Raw genomic sequence first — 15,908 nt, forward strand, 5'->3', positions numbered from 1 at the left:
TTAGCAATTCTTACTTCATAATCAGCCATGACAGACACTGCTAGCTTTCACCAAACGTCAGACAACACCTACTGTCAAACACTAACATGCAAGGATGCCTTTAAAAGATCCAGTGCACAAGATTCAAGGTGAATCAAAGAAGATGAATTGAATATCACTCACTCATCTGCTATACCGCTTTATCTTTGACATGAAGGGTTGCACCCTGGACAGGTCACCAGTCCATCACAGGGCCACATAGAGACAAACAACTATCCACTCTCACACCCTACGGTCATTTTAGAGTGTCCAATTTGTCTAATCTGTGGGAGGAAACTTATAATATAATATGGATTTTCATTCATGAATTATCACCTGAAATTAGGTACTGAACCCTACCAGATGTGAGTCCCCTTTCACAGTTTGTCATTGTTTACCACCATGTTTGTACACTAGCCCTGAATGAACAAAACACTAGCTGAAGGGAAGGATTAAAAAAAAAAAAAACAATGTCAATGCTACTTGAGGGCCACAGTAGTTTCTCATAATACTAAACAAAACCTTTATCTCATTCTCATACTTCCTGTTTTCATCTCCTCTGTCATTTTCTGGCCGTTGTCATTTCCTTGGGTGTCAGTAGCACTGCAATGCACCTAACTTTTTAGACATTCATCTCGTCGATGTCTTTTTAAATATGTTGTTAGCTCGCTCGGCTGTCACATGTACCCGGCTCCACCTCCCTGTACCCACTAAGATCTATTGCATTCTTATCTGATTTATTATTCTTTGTCCCTAATCAATCAGTCTCATCAGGTCACCAGCCGTCACCACCACCACCGGGGTTTAGTCACTGCTCAGAGGCAGATGACCTCAGCTCGGATATCGCCGCCTTCAGACACTTCATGTAATAAACACATTTTTCAATCAGCACAATGTAATATGTTAATTTTCATTTACTAGTGTCTCCTGATTGAAATGTGGTTGTTCGAATGAGCATCATCACCCATATATGCTGTGCATTACCTATTTTAAATCAACTAAAATATATAGTATATATAGTAATGTCCCCATCTTACACTGTTCACCACTACATCTTATTTATTTATTTATTTTTCAAACTTCTATGTTCAGAGTAGTTTGTGTTAAATATAAAAAAAGACATTGTAATTTGCTTTAAAACCTCATCACGTGATACAATCCAATTATCATTACAGCAACTCAAGATTGTTCACTTTGTACACATATTCACAAAGACAGCTAACCTGAGAGAGTCTCACATTCAGAGTTGATGTGTTCTGCTTCATTTGGGAGTCAGAATGTGGGAGTGAAACTGATCAGACCCTGAATTTGACCCCCGTGTTTTAACTCGCTGAATAAATGAAAAAGACATGAAACTGAAGCAAAGAAGGAAGTCTGATACTTCAAACTCATTAACACGGTGTTGGGCAGGCCCCAAACATCACCTCGTCTAACACTGGAGGAGAAACACACTGGCTGATGGAGCTCCTGCATTGTGTATTGATGAGCACAACTGGATAGGATGACAGCTCACAGTGAAACCAGAGAGCCTTTACAGAATGAGGCAAGGGAGGGAGGCGGTGACAGTGGTGGCTGTGGTGGTGTGATTTAGCATTTTAACATTATCACTTAACAAGACAGGCCTGGCACTCAGCCTCAGTGTAGGCCTAAGGAGAGCAGCAGGTGAGGGAAGGGGGAATTGAAGAAGTCTGGGTCACTCTTACCTGTCGTTGTAATGTAGCACCAGAGCGTAGGAAAACTCGAGGTTCGTGCATGTAAAATCCAAGTTTATAAGCAGTCTCAGGCCAAAAATAATCCAAGAGAGTAAAGGGCACAAAGGTAAAGAAAAAATATATAAATAAAATAAATACAAAGACCCAGAAACACGTTACAACGGAAGCTAGCAAACACTCTGACAGAGCTCTGACGCAGGTGGAACTAATTAGGGTGGGGCCGGTAATCACAAAGGTGGGGAGGCAGACGAAGAAAGTGGTGAAGTGACACGGAACGAGGATGAGAGTAACAAAACAGGAAGTGTCAAAATAAAACAGGAAATTGACAAAAATCTACTCGGGGAAAAAAAAGTAACTGTGAACAATCAGAAAGATTAAAGTCCAAATATTACCCAAAATTTGAAAAAAAAATATACGTTCAAAAGTCTGGGGTCACTTAGAAATGTCCTTATTTTATTTTACTTATAAGGAAAAGCACTTAATTTGTTGTTTAAATGTATATAACATTAAATGAATCAGAAACACACTCTAAACATTGATAATGTGGTAAACGACTATTCTAGTTGCAAACGTTTGGTTTTTAATGGAATATGTACATAGGTGTATAGAGGCCCATTTCCAGCAACCATCTCTCCAGTGTTCTAATGGTACATTGTGTTTGCTAACTGCGTTAGAAGATTATTTGATGATTAGAAAACCCTTGAAAACCCTTGTGCAATTATGTTAGCACAGCTGAAAAATTATTATTATTATTATTATTATTATTATAAATTATTATTTCTAATCTTGTCAATGTCTTGACTATATTTTCTATTCATTTTGCAACTCTTTTGACAAATAAAAGTGTGACTCTTAATGGAAAACACAAAAAAAAATTGTATAAGTGACCACACATTTTTGAACGGCCGTGTAAAGACAGAATGATGTGGAGAGAAAAATGGTGGATGATAAAAAAAAATGGAGGGGTGGGGATGGCAGGAGGGTGCACCTACACTACAAACTTAATTATGCATGTCAGGTCAGCTGGAGCAAAAGAGAGGAAGAGAGATGGATGGAGTGGGAAAGAGGAGAATTACCACCCACACAGAGGAATGAGAGGAGGAAGGGTACATGAGGTGGTGGTTGTGGTTGGTGAGGGTGGGTGCTGTTTCTGCCATGCTTAAACTGATAGTTCAGGGGGGTTTTCTGTTTAAGTTTGGTTGTATGAAGTAGTGACACCTTGTCTGTATAGCCTGAGCTGTGTGCGCCCCCTGCTGGCACCTAGAACCAGCACAAGCAGGCACGTTTGGTCTCAGTGAAAGCCAAACACAGATTTTCACCATTTATTTAAAAAAGGTTCACCTAATAAAATGACACCTATGAGATTCGTGTTTGTCACTTTATCCCACGGTCAGACTTTGACAGCCATGTTTTAAGTGACCCAAGTTTCAAGCTGTCTCTCTGGGCAGAAGGCAAGCAGGGGCTGCATACAGATAAGGCAGCACAGACTTCTTGCTCTGTCCGAATCCACAGGCTGCATCCTCCAGAGTGTGCATTTGTTGACTCCTTCCACAACTTTTTGTCTCAGAATTCTCAGCACGACAGCAAAAAAAATTGGTGACAAGGGATGTGGAAATCGTGAGGTGCAGTCGATGTAGGGGAGAGTGGGGTCATTTGTGCCAAGTATGCCACCCCTGTTATATAGAAACCCATAGAAGAAGTTGGTCATGTGATCACGTATTTTTGAAGAAGCATCCATTTCACTTATCCTGGAAAGAAGGCAGACACATGGCTTGAGAGGTAAGCAGGACTCATGGTGTTCAATTTTCAATAAGATATAATACTAATATAATTTTTTTTAAAGTATGATACATATAATTGTGCAAAATGTAACAGTGAACTGATTTGGGGGGTTTGCCCCTGAAATATTTATCCTCTGTATTCATTAGTGGATCTGCTTACTGGAAGTGACAGAGAAGAAGCTTTTCAATTTCTTAAAACACTCCCTCAATGTGCTTGGACACTGTTCTGCTCCTTTGGACTTAAGTGTTTCACTGAGTCACACACACACACACACACACACACACACACACACACACACACACACACACACACACACACACACACACACACACACACACACACACACAGGGACAAGGAGCTCAGCCGTGATGAGGTGAAGTGTATTGAATTCACTGCTCATGTTGATGGGATGGACCGGGCTGATAACAGTGATGGGGAAACTGACCAAGACAATTCAAGACTGAGTCACTAGTGCATAACATTAATAATGTGCGTCAGATAAAATCATTTATATCAGACAATATAAAACCTCACATAAGATCAGAATTATCATCGGCCTCCAAAACTGAATATCTGTTGTCCTCTGCTTCACAGGTCAAACGTTTAGTTATTAAAATAATAGCAGAGGTCACATCAAACTGAAAGAATAGCATTATGTTCTTTAAACCAAGACTATTTCACATTTGCCAAAATCAGACAACATACACTGCAATACAGGTGAGAGACCAACACTACCGAGGATAGGCAGAATGGAGCAGTGCATAGAAGACACATGCGATAGAGTCCTCCCCTGCACGTCCACAGCAGCATATTTAAAGTGTGAGCTACAAACAGCCCAGTCACACTTGAATGTATGGAGGGATGAGGAGACGGAGGGAGTGATGGACGGAGAGAAGGAGAGGCAATGGAGCAATTGGGAGCAGCTGTGAAATAGCAGCTGGAGTAATCGTTTTTCTGGGTCTGCCCACTGCTGTCTCTGCCTGTCTTCCCCCTGTCTCGTTTTTCTCCTCCTCGATTTTTCATGCTGACACACACACACACACACACACACACACACACACACACACACACACACACACACACACACACACACACACAGGTTTACGTAGTTATCCGTTTAGGGACTAACACTGACTTCCATTCATAAGTTTAACTTACTTAAATCTAATACATGTAATTACACTGTTTACTCTCAATGCAGTTCATAGTTAAATATTAAACTCAATGGATTACATTTGGTTTAACATATTTTTAGAAGTAGTGGACACATCTAAAATCTCACAAAATAGAATGAATACGTTTCTGCATAAGTGTATTTAAATATAGTTTCTCGGCGTTGCTGCATTGAGCTCGGTAAATGGAAAAAACACACGCCTGCAGTCAGGTTATCAGCGGCTGCTGCTGCTGCTCTGCCCTCCACCAGCTCAGCTCCATTAGTTCAGCTTCACCACCTCACACTGGCCCCAAGGTTATAATATGTGCAGGTGTGTGTGTTTTATTGGGGGGTCTCATGGTCCTAATGAGGCAAAACCTCATTTCTGAAGAACTGGACAGATTAAGTTTAGGGCATAGATTTGAATTGTTTGGTTGCGTTAAGGTTAAGGTTAAGGTTAAGGTTAAGGTTCGAGATAACACTTTTATTTCGTCAGTGTGAGTCGTTAAAAGGATAGCTACACAAATCTGTGCGTGTGTATTTGTATGTGTGGTGTTTGCTGCATGTTGCCTCCATTCTTTCACTGCAGTGTGCCATACACACCGTGTAGGATTAAAGAGTAATTAAAGGAGCTCTAGCAATCTATGGACATTTCAAAGTTCACCTAAGAACACAAAAGCAACCACACGAAGGACATAAATAGCAAAATACACAAAAAAAGAAAGAAAAGGTTATTGAATGTGTTTGGGCTTGATGGGCTCGTTTTTAGTCATGCTTGGTCAGTGCTAATAAAGTTTTTTTCAACACACAACAAGCACAATTAAACATGTGTTATTTAATACAATGATATGAAGTATAGGCTAATTTTTACATTTAGATTTGCAGCCATCCATCTTCTAAAAGACAAGGTACACCTTGAACTGGCTGCCATTCGACTGCAGGGCTAAAATACACAGATGAACAACCATTCAGTGTTTTAATCAAAATTTGATTAATACATGGTGGCAGGTTGGTGGTCAATAATTAAATTATTGACCACCAACCTGCCACCATGTATTTGGACTGTGGAAGGAAGCCGGAGAACCAGAAGACAATCCATGCACAGACACAGGGTGAACATGCAATCTCCACACAGATAGACCTTTGGTCTGACTGGGATTCGAACCGATGACCTTCTGGCTGTAAGGTAACAATGCTGGCCACTACCACCATGTGTACCCTTGCTATTTTTATCTATATGCACATACAATGACAGACAAGAATCAAAAAGAAGCCCATCAAAGAGGCCCTGTCTGGTCATCTAGTACTTAAAACCAGATATTTGTCACCCTCTGCTGGTTAGGATGAGTCACTGCATGAAACGTCTATCTATCTATCTATCTATCTATCTATCTATCTATCTATCTATCTATCTATCTATCTATCTATCTATCTATCTATCTATCTATCTATCTATCTATCTATCTATCTATCTATCTATCTATCTATCTATCTATCTATCTGACAAAAAGTGACTATAATGTGTGTGACAGACCAAACACACACTGTTCCTCTCAGTATCTGTGTTTAAAAAACTCCTAAACACAATTATCTGCTTCGAGCATTATCTAAATTTAGCATTCATCTTGTGAAGGATAACAAAGCAAATAAAACCAATTACAAACACACAAAAAAAAAACAATTGTCGGCACAAAACAATCCATCGCTCTCCAAATAAAACCAATTAACCAATCAGTCACTGTAGACTAATTTTGTTTCCTATTACGAGTCATTTACAACGGCTGCAGCACAGAGTGGTAGATAATCAGCCTCACATTTGATTATCCACTGACAGAATTATTACACAACCATCAGCGTGAGGAACGGGGGAAGAGTTACAGAGATTATTTCAGAGCTGCCAATTCTCAGCCAATGACCTCAATCCCATTTATTGCCGTTATAAAACACAGCAGTGGTTCTGAAAACTGCGCCATGTGAAAAACTCTCTGCATTTAATCTGCCATCAATATGGTAAATATATGTAAATATGAACTTGTGCAACATGAACTTGCCTTTTCTAAGTGATATGCAAATTAAGAAGGAGCTACTCTATGAACTCTGCTCCAATGCTTGTATTTATCTATTGTAATTGTGTTTATTGCGTATATTTTTTTCTTTAATTTTATTTGCGTGTGCAAATACACTGACGTTGTTTTAGTCATTTTTGTACAATAAATGCAGTATTTGCTAGTACTTGTTGATTTTTCATAATATGGGCCCTAAGGTAAGGGTACTGGAAAATGGGTTAGGGTTAGAATAGGGTTAAAAATGCTGGTTTAAGTATCATTTAGTCTGATTCAGTCATTTATAGCAACAATTATTCAAATAAAAAGTGGTGAGTGACGTTTTGTTCTGCAGAAACGACAAGTGTGGATTTGTTTGCACAGACTAAACTGTGAGACTATAGAAGTCTCCTTCTTTTCCAATTTCACGCAGTTAACCGCAGCAAAGCGTAAACCTATACATTCAGAAACACTGAAAAATAATCTTGATCATGTTGTTGTAGTCACCAAGTGCAACTTTGATCATAATCTTTACAGAGATTGCTATTTACTGGCCTTGCACTGACAGAAAACGTCGTCAAAAAGCTGCAAAATCGCAGATGACAAATAAACAAGATGTGACATAATATAAGGATCAAAAGCTTTATTGCCGTCTATAATAAAAACAGTACAAAATAAATAATCATTTTGACAGGTTCGTCATAAAATGACAATGACACAGAAATAACTTATTAAATATCTAAAAGGACTGATGTGCGGTGTGAACCTGAATGGTACATGACATTTTCATCTGAAGTCTAGCAGAACTGAATGAGTTCTTTCACGCTGCATCCTTTCTCGCAGCAAATATCAGGTATTCTTCCAGGGGCTCGACGGACACGAGAAGACAGTCGGTACCAGTGAGGAGCCAAGTACTGGGTGTCTTCCTCCCCGTCAGACTCTGGAGGGACGTGGGCTGTCTCTGCCTCTGTGGAGGCATCATCATGGCTCCCTGTGCAATGAAAAAGAAAGATAATCAAGATAATAAAGAAGAAAAAAAAATTTGCATGTTGAAATAAACTTAGTGACTCATGTGCTTTAAAAGATGCTGAGGAAAGGGAAGATGAAATAGACTTACGGTGATGAGTGAGCTCATGCTGGCCGAGTTCTCCATCGGTGATGCTTCTCCGTTGACGTGAGATCCCACAGGCTGAGACGGCCACACGGATCAGCTCCCTCCCGCACATCTTAATCCTCTCCTGGGCGTGGACCACACAGGCCGCGGCCACGAGCACCACCATCACAGACGCCAAACACTTAGAGGCGAGCATGGTGTGATGTGTCACTGCTCCTCAGCAGGTCAGCAAAGGCAGAAACTGAACAGGCGGATGGAGGAGAGAGGTTAGCTTTGGGTGTACAGAGAGCAAAGAGGATGTGTGATGACTTGGGTTGAGCTGCAGAGGGTTTATATAGTCGAGTCGTGTGTTACCCACGGTGGCAATTTCTCAAATGCTGAGGCCACAGGTTCTTTTGAAATGTATTCGGCCTTGGTGAGGGAAAAGCATGTCCTGATCCAGAGCTCAGCCTGACAGTGATGTCTCCTTCAAGGATGAAGCTGGAGCTCAGCAGAAGTCTGAGTTTGGACCTTCAAAGTCAACATGGATGTTGAGCTCTTGGGTGCAAATAATCATTGTGTCTGCGAACCATATTGTGGTTTATTTCATTTTGTGTGAATAGTTGACCGTCAAAATGTCATATTTCATGTTATTACTCTATTTTCCATGAACGTGAGTCACGTTTGCTCGTTATCTTGACACATCTTGAGCGATGGGAGCTAAGAGAACAGAGTGCGACCGGCGAATCAAGATGTCAAGGACTGTGACGTAACTGTTCACACACGTTTGTTACATTCGCAGGCAGTTTCATATTTCCAGTGAAAAACGTGAAAGGTGGCATTTTAATGTCCTGAATGTACTTCAGACTATTGTTGACATTACGACCTCTAATGACGATATCAGTGGCCAGTGCTGTTTGCTTTATGACTCCCAGCTGCTGCTGAGTGCACGGTTTAGAGGTGAAACTGTCGCTCATCTCATTTCTGTGACTTCACTGATTATTTTTCTTTTCTATTTGGCTTCTCCCTCTCCAGGGGTCGCCACAGCGGATGATTCACTTTTGAATTGGCAGAGTTTTTTATGCTGGGTGGCATTCCTGACGCAACCATGTCATTTATCCAGGCTTGGGACCAGCACTAGAGTTCACTGGATCGGCTATCGGACAGATACAAATGTAGAATCCCATACAGTCCAAAAAACACTATCCACTATATCGCACGCTTCACTACGCAGTCTGTACAAATATAAATGAAATTCAGCAAAAGCATTTTAGCTGAGTCATGTTTGGGCTGGAGAATAGAATACTGACTCGGCACAAATGTGTTGCTAACAGCTTCATAGAGTTCATGGTCTAAAATGACTGTATCCGCCTAATATTGGTATCCGTAGATAGATACTTTGAGACGTTTTTAATATCGGTATCAGACGCAAGAAAGTGGTATCGGGTCATCCCTATTGGAAACTCAGTATTTTCTCTTGAGTTGACTTGTTTCTCCATCCAGCCCTTAACTAGCCAAGTTAAAAGATATGATTGAACATTATTTATGTTTTGGGCATTTATCTTAAACTGGGCTTTGTCGACTAGTAGTCAAACTACTGAACAACCTTGTTTTTGAGCAAAACAATTCACTTCTACAACATTTACTCGCACTACTTTGTGTTTTCACCTGTTTTCAGATGTCTTGCTTTACGAGTGCAAAATGCTGCTAAGCGGATGGGATTTTTGTGTTTCTGGCTTTTCTTTTCTACTATATTTTATCCTTGTTTCGTGCATATTATTGATAATTTATGCTCACATTTTTTTTTCCGTCTATTGTAAACAACGTGACATAAAATACTCACGTTAAAGGCCCTACGTCCAAAAATGTGCTCATTGAAATCCTTTCAAATCACTATTTTGTAATCCAGCTTAAATATAAATTATAAAACATGAAGCTTCCCAAATACCTGCTTTTGAATCCCCGTGTCTGCAGCGTGCCCACTGTATTTACCGTAGTATGACCGAATGCGTAAATAGCGCAGATAGCTTTCAAAATGGCACCTTTCGTCCTTTCATGTGACAAATTATCAAAGTATCACACATTCAAAGGACTACGTGGTGGTGTCTGCACACATTTCAATTGTTCATCTCTTTGCTCATATTCTTTCTGGTTTTCAGTTGTCACTGACCTTTCCCTCTTGTCCCCTTTGACTGCGTCTTTTCCTGTCCACTCAGTCCTGCCTGAGTGTCCAAGTATAAGAGTTTAATTGATGCTGAAGACACCAGTGAACCACTGACATCCCTGTCATTATCCGGTGACACCATGAGAAAGTCATCCACAAGTGTCTGATACATACGGTTGATGTTATACATCTTGAAGTTTTTTTTTTACACACACACACACTGGGATTGAGAAATATACAGTATATATATTAATACATAATGAAATCTGTGCTGTGGTTTCCAGGTTTTTCGTTTTGTTTACATGAATAATAAAGAAAACAATCACACTGATAATATTTTCATTCAGTTTGTAATATGTAGATTTTTGACCCAAAACAAATCAATACTGTCGTGCTACTGGCTGCTGATAGGTATTGTTTTTACGTGCACTCAGGTATAAATCACGACCAGATTCTTCCTTACCGTCTGAAATATCAGCGATTTATTTTCTTCCAGTGTCCACTTATTTTCGATTTCAATGAAACAAATCAGAGCAAAACTTAAACTCGAGCCCCTTTCAATCAGCAACACCGGAATAAAATGATAGGTGACCTCAAATAACCCAGCATGACCCCAGGCCAGTGTCAGCCTCAGGCAGAATAGAAGAAATAAAATATAATCCCCTATTGGTTTGGGGGAAATCTCACAAATATATTTATAGCTCCTTTATTAAATATCTGTCAAAGTTATACTGTGTGTTCTGAAAATTAAAATATAAGAGTGCATAACTGTCATTAAAAAGAGGTCATTAAAAGATAATTTTGGCCATTTCAAGGTGATTAGTGGAACATAGCTTTTTATTTATATAACTAGTTGACCTCGGTTGACCTTTAATATATAGATTTCAGTTTATTCAGAAATAGATGCTGCCAGTTGCTATTCCTAATAACAGATGTCCAGTGGCAGCATCTTCTCCATTTGATAGAGTCACCGTACATCGCATGTGAACAGCAACAGTTATAAAGCTGAGGCTTATAGATTATCTCAACTTGCTGCTGCCTCCAGTTAGCACGCTGAGATTGTTTATCTTAGTTCACTTGGAGGCAGATGAGGTCTCTCTTCTCTCCGTCTTCACTCCCGTAGATCGTTTACCTTCCACTGGGCCGACAGTGCATCTCATCGTCCGACTCACCTGGCTGGGGCTCAAAGCAGTTGTCAAACTTACGCCTCAGACGTTTCTTGAGCTGGAAGGTGCGCACCGTGTTTGAATATGTGTATTCCTGTTCCTTCAGTTTGGCATAGTAGTCAGAGAATTTGTTGAAGAGAATGGAGATGGGCATGCCGTTGAGGATGATGCCAAATGAGATGCAGCCAAACGCGACACAGCGGCCAAGATAGGAGATGGGGACGACGTCTCCATAGCCTACAGTAGAGATGCTCACCTGCAGAAAGAAGAGAGCAACGTGAGCGTGATCTACAACGTGTATTTCAATGTGTGGATATGGCTTTATGAAAATAAAATACTTGAAATGTTTCTTTTTTGTGATCATTTTGTTGAGCTGAGACTAAGCAAGATTAAATACATTCCCATGTATACTGCAACACTTACAATGGTTCAAATGCAATCACTGGCCAGGAGCGAGACGCATTACAGGGCATTATAGAGGATTAGACACATAAGTTGACAGCTGCCATCGTATAGATGAAAAGACCAACGTCCTCAAATTACAGTAAAAGAAATACAGAGAAACAGGCTGATGTACATCATCAGTACTAAACCCATGAGTGAATTAAAGTTAAACAAGTGAAGTTGGGGATGTCAAATAAATAAAAGACCCAAGATGAGTTAATAAAGCAAAATGTAAAGAGTAAAACTGAAAGAACAAGGAGAAGAAATATGAGTTGGCCATGAACATATAAATAAAAGAGCATGAACAAACTGGAGAAACAGACAGAACTGAATTATAACCAACAACTAACCACTGACAAACCAAATGACCCAACCCAGACACTGGGGAGGCGGGAAGCAAAGTTATACACAAAGGTACACAGGAGACAAAAACTTCAAAATAAAACAGGAAGCAAAGAAAACAGGAAACCAAAGTCCAAACTGTATAAATGTTCAAATAAAAGTACATACATTTGATTTGCTTGTGTTAATCTGTAATTACTGTTAGTCTTATGTGGCAGCTTTGTTGTCAAACCCATCCATGACATTTCATAAGGAGGAATCATCATCTTTATAATCACAATTCAATGCTTAAATGCAAACCTAAGAAACACAAAGGAGGGAATGTTTTTACCGGCAATTTTCCATCTGTGTCTTTGTGAGCAGCAACTTAAGAGCAAATATTCAATAGATTTTCTGGGGATGTAGGTAGATGTAGATATTTGGTGGTAATTGGGATTCGGGAGTGGCCTTAGTGGAGGTTTTTGATCTTTTGTGTGCTTACTCTGATTTCTTATGTGCTGAAGATGTGAACATACATTCTAAATTGTGTTTCATCTTCATGGGGACAACACATTTCTGACGTAAGTTTCAAATAAAGATTAAGAAACAACTTTACAAGCAAATAATCTTATCATCGGTGCATTGCTTCAAAAAATAACAGAGGCCATGATTCTTTAGTGACGTGGTCTGACTGAACACACAGCTCAGTCCTTAACACCCAAAGTGCACCACACTGCTCGATCATGCTAACACACACGCGCTGAGCTTCTCTTCAGTCTCTGCAGTCACAGTCATAAAGAAGAGCTTAGTAACGTCTGCAGCCATGTTAATTGAGCCGGAAGAATCTATTTCAGTAAATACTGACATGGGCCAATCACAGTTTTACTATATAGCTATATAAGAAATGAAAAACTTTAAACTGATTATTAAAAGTGTTGGATCTAGTTGAATTCATCATAACGTCATTAACATACCCAGGTTCAGAAATTTAAAAAAAATTAAAAAATAAATATACGATTTTATTTGAATAAATTCCTGTTATTTAAAACCTAGAGCATCATACTCACCGCAGCCCACCACCAGGCATCTGGTATGCTGCTGAACGGCGTCCCGGGCTGATCCACCTCCACAGAGTGCATCAGAGCAGAGAAGGTGAAGATGCCCATGGCAATGAAGAGAAACAGGCAGCATACCTGGATAAAGAAAGAAGATAATATATATGGACCAGGTCACATGACAATGCTATAGAAAATACAATGTACATATCAGCCAATCTAAAACATATTTAACTGTTAGATTATTATTTATTCCTTTACTTTATCTTCATAAAATGTGTTGACCTTTACTTATGTTGGCAAAATGTTATTTATTTATATTACATCCTGCAGATATAGACTATAAGGGGAATTAAGATGTTGTATGGGTTGTGAGGGAGTTGCATGTGTGTCCACAAATTTATTTTTGTCATTTTCTTGTTGAGTGTTCCTCTTTACCTGCTCAGAGCACTGGCGGATGGTGAAACCAAATGCCCTCATGCCAGTGGAATGACGTGCAAGTTTCAGGATACGGAAAATGCGCATCAGCTTGACAACCTTGAGCACCTTGCTGACTTTGCTGACTCTCGCCATGGCCTTCAAGTCCTCCTGCGCGCTCAGGTTCTCTGCATCTACAAACGCCTCAAAAAGGATCTGGATGAAGTAGGGCATCACAGCCACGATGTCAACAAAGTTGAGGGCGCTCTTCACAAAGTGCTTTATATCGGATGTGGTCATTAACCGCAAAAAGTACTCAGAGGTAAAGAAAAGGATGGAGGCGATCTCTACCCACTCCATGTAGGTTTTGCCGGCAAGTTTGTATTCCCTGAGTTCTCTAACTGTGTTTAGTGTCATGGCAACGATAGAGATGAGCACAAAGAGACTGGAGAACACAGCGAAGGCTTTGGCTGCCATTGACGAGTAGGGATTCTCCATCAAGTCCCAGAGGGCCTTCCGAAAGTCTCCGAGAAACATGCTTTCGTACGCATCCTCATCCTTGTGAGGTTTAATCTCATCAATCAGCTCCTGGTTGACCTTCAGCTGATCTCTGATGTCATCCAGTTTCTCCTCATACGAAATACGGCAGCACCTGAGCAGAAAAAAAGAAGAGAACTTCTTCAAAATCATGAAATACACAAACAGTAACAGAGTAAGATACACAAAACAAACAGAGTGTAGTCTATCAGGAATCTGCAGCACACCTTGGACTATCCTTTAGATTCAGACCCCAGAATGACATCTCTTCTTCAAAGTTGACCGGGCAAAGACTGTCCATCACCCACAGGACATTGCTGCAGTAAAAGTGGAAAATGTAGTGGAAAAACATAGGGTCCCTGTCAAAGAAGAACTCGTTGTTTACAACATTGTAGTCATCACAGAGTGTCAGACGCTTGACTGGATCACTACAGAGCGCAAGGACACCGATCCTGGTTTTTGGGAATCGCAGAACTAATTTTTTGGGGATGCGAAACACCCGTCCACCCACGTTGATGGTGACGATGTTTGAAAGCCTCGGGTTCGGTAACCTTTTGCTCTGACTTTGTTTTTCATCTTTTTCCTCGTCAAGAGCATCAAGGTTGTCCATAGATGTCCATGGTTTCACTGAGCTGTCTTGGGAAAAAGGGACTTCAGAATCCTGATCTTCGAGGCTTTGTGAAAAACTAACTTCCCGTTTTATGGATGCAAAAAGACTGGATCGCCGCTTTTTCAGCACTTTCAGCTTTGGCCTTACGGACGCCATTGTGACACTTCCAAAGAGCACAAACCACGAGCACAGATCTGGTGAAAGGTCAGATCAAATCAGAGAAAGGAATTATGAAAACAACAATTTTCCACAAGATCTCCATTCAAGCAAGGTGGTATCCTATGAAAATTCAGCTTTCAAGTTGAAATAAATGTCAAGCTACAGCTCCTGTGCTTTCCTCGCAGCATACAAGACGATCAACTGCATGTGTTAGGGATTCAGCCTGTTCACTGACTCGCTAATCCTATTGCTGTCCTTTCTGTCCAAACGCAAGTTAAAAATACTGTTCAACAAGGATTAGTGCTGTGATTTAAGGCTTTGAGTTCTGAGAGAGGAGGAAAGGCGGTGGAGTGGTGTGATGGCTGTGCCGTAATGCCAAAAGGCTGTCGAGAGATTTCTCACAGGAAGTTCATACTAATGGTGCAGGCAGATTACACAAGCAAGTCACAGCTATAGTTCATGTGCACTGTCACACAAAAGTAGAGCATTTGCACTTTGTTTTGTTTTTTGAATGAATATGTTTTCATTATTGTTCCTGTTTACTCTATATACATAAGAACGATCTTACTGAATCTTTTACTCTTGCTTGCATAATAATTAGTATCAGAAGGTTAAAAGTGTGTCTTAGTAAAATATAATGATAAAAGGATAGCCATATTATGTAGAAGGTGTATCGATAACTGGATGTGGTTAAAGAGGAAAGCATGCTTATATTTCCATACAGTGCCACATAGTGCATTTTATTTATTATATATATTTATTTACATATTTATTTATTACAATGTATTCAAGTTATAGGTAGATATATTGACTGTAGTTTGTATCCCAGTAAATTAACTGTATATTGAGCCAATCACGAATGGACTACAATAGCTAGACATGTTAAGAGTCACTGCAAGAACTCAACATATGGCGCAAAACATTAGTTTGTGCATGCATAATGTGGAGGTTATCCTACGTAAACATCCGGGTGAATTACTTATTATGATAAGGTTGGGTTTAGCTAAATTTGGTTTAAATGTTAAACACAAATACAAAGAAGAGACAAAAGAAGGAGAAATAAAATGGTATGGTCCACGTTGCGATCCCCAGTGGCTGTGTCATTGGTATTTCCCAGTCTAACGGAAACGGAAGTAGGATATAAAAGATCAAATTCAATATTTTTAGATGTAAATATGTTTGTGTGTGTTTTTTTGCAAATACTGTGAATATTTTGCGGAGTTGAATCATTCTAA

The 15,908-nt window shown here is 39.9% G+C and overlaps 2 protein-coding genes across 2 annotated transcripts; both read right to left on the bottom strand.

The window, feature by feature from the left end:
• Positions 1 to 7,504: 7,504 nt before the first annotated feature.
• On the bottom strand, positions 7,505 to 8,017 carry insl3 (insulin-like 3 (Leydig cell); the record flags this gene model as incomplete). The annotated part of the gene is made up of 2 exons (XM_083889523.1): positions 7,505 to 7,698; positions 7,825 to 8,017. 2 exons carry the CDS (start codon positions 8,015 to 8,017, stop codon positions 7,505 to 7,507), a joined length of 387 nt encoding a protein of 128 aa, XP_083745649.1.
• Positions 8,018 to 11,092: 3,075 nt separating this feature from the next.
• Positions 11,093 to 14,670, bottom strand: LOC310927734 (potassium voltage-gated channel subfamily V member 2; the record flags this gene model as incomplete). Its single annotated transcript, XM_083890114.1, has 4 exons — positions 11,093 to 11,386; positions 12,963 to 13,088; positions 13,389 to 14,019; positions 14,132 to 14,670. 4 exons carry the CDS (start codon positions 14,668 to 14,670, stop codon positions 11,093 to 11,095), a joined length of 1,590 nt encoding a protein of 529 aa, XP_083746240.1.
• Positions 14,671 to 15,908: the final 1,238 nt, after the last annotated feature.

Source organism: Microchirus variegatus (assembly GCF_963457635.1).
Source record: "Microchirus variegatus genome assembly, chromosome: 5".
In the NCBI taxonomy this organism is placed as follows: domain Eukaryota; kingdom Metazoa; phylum Chordata; class Actinopteri; order Pleuronectiformes; family Soleidae; genus Microchirus; species Microchirus variegatus.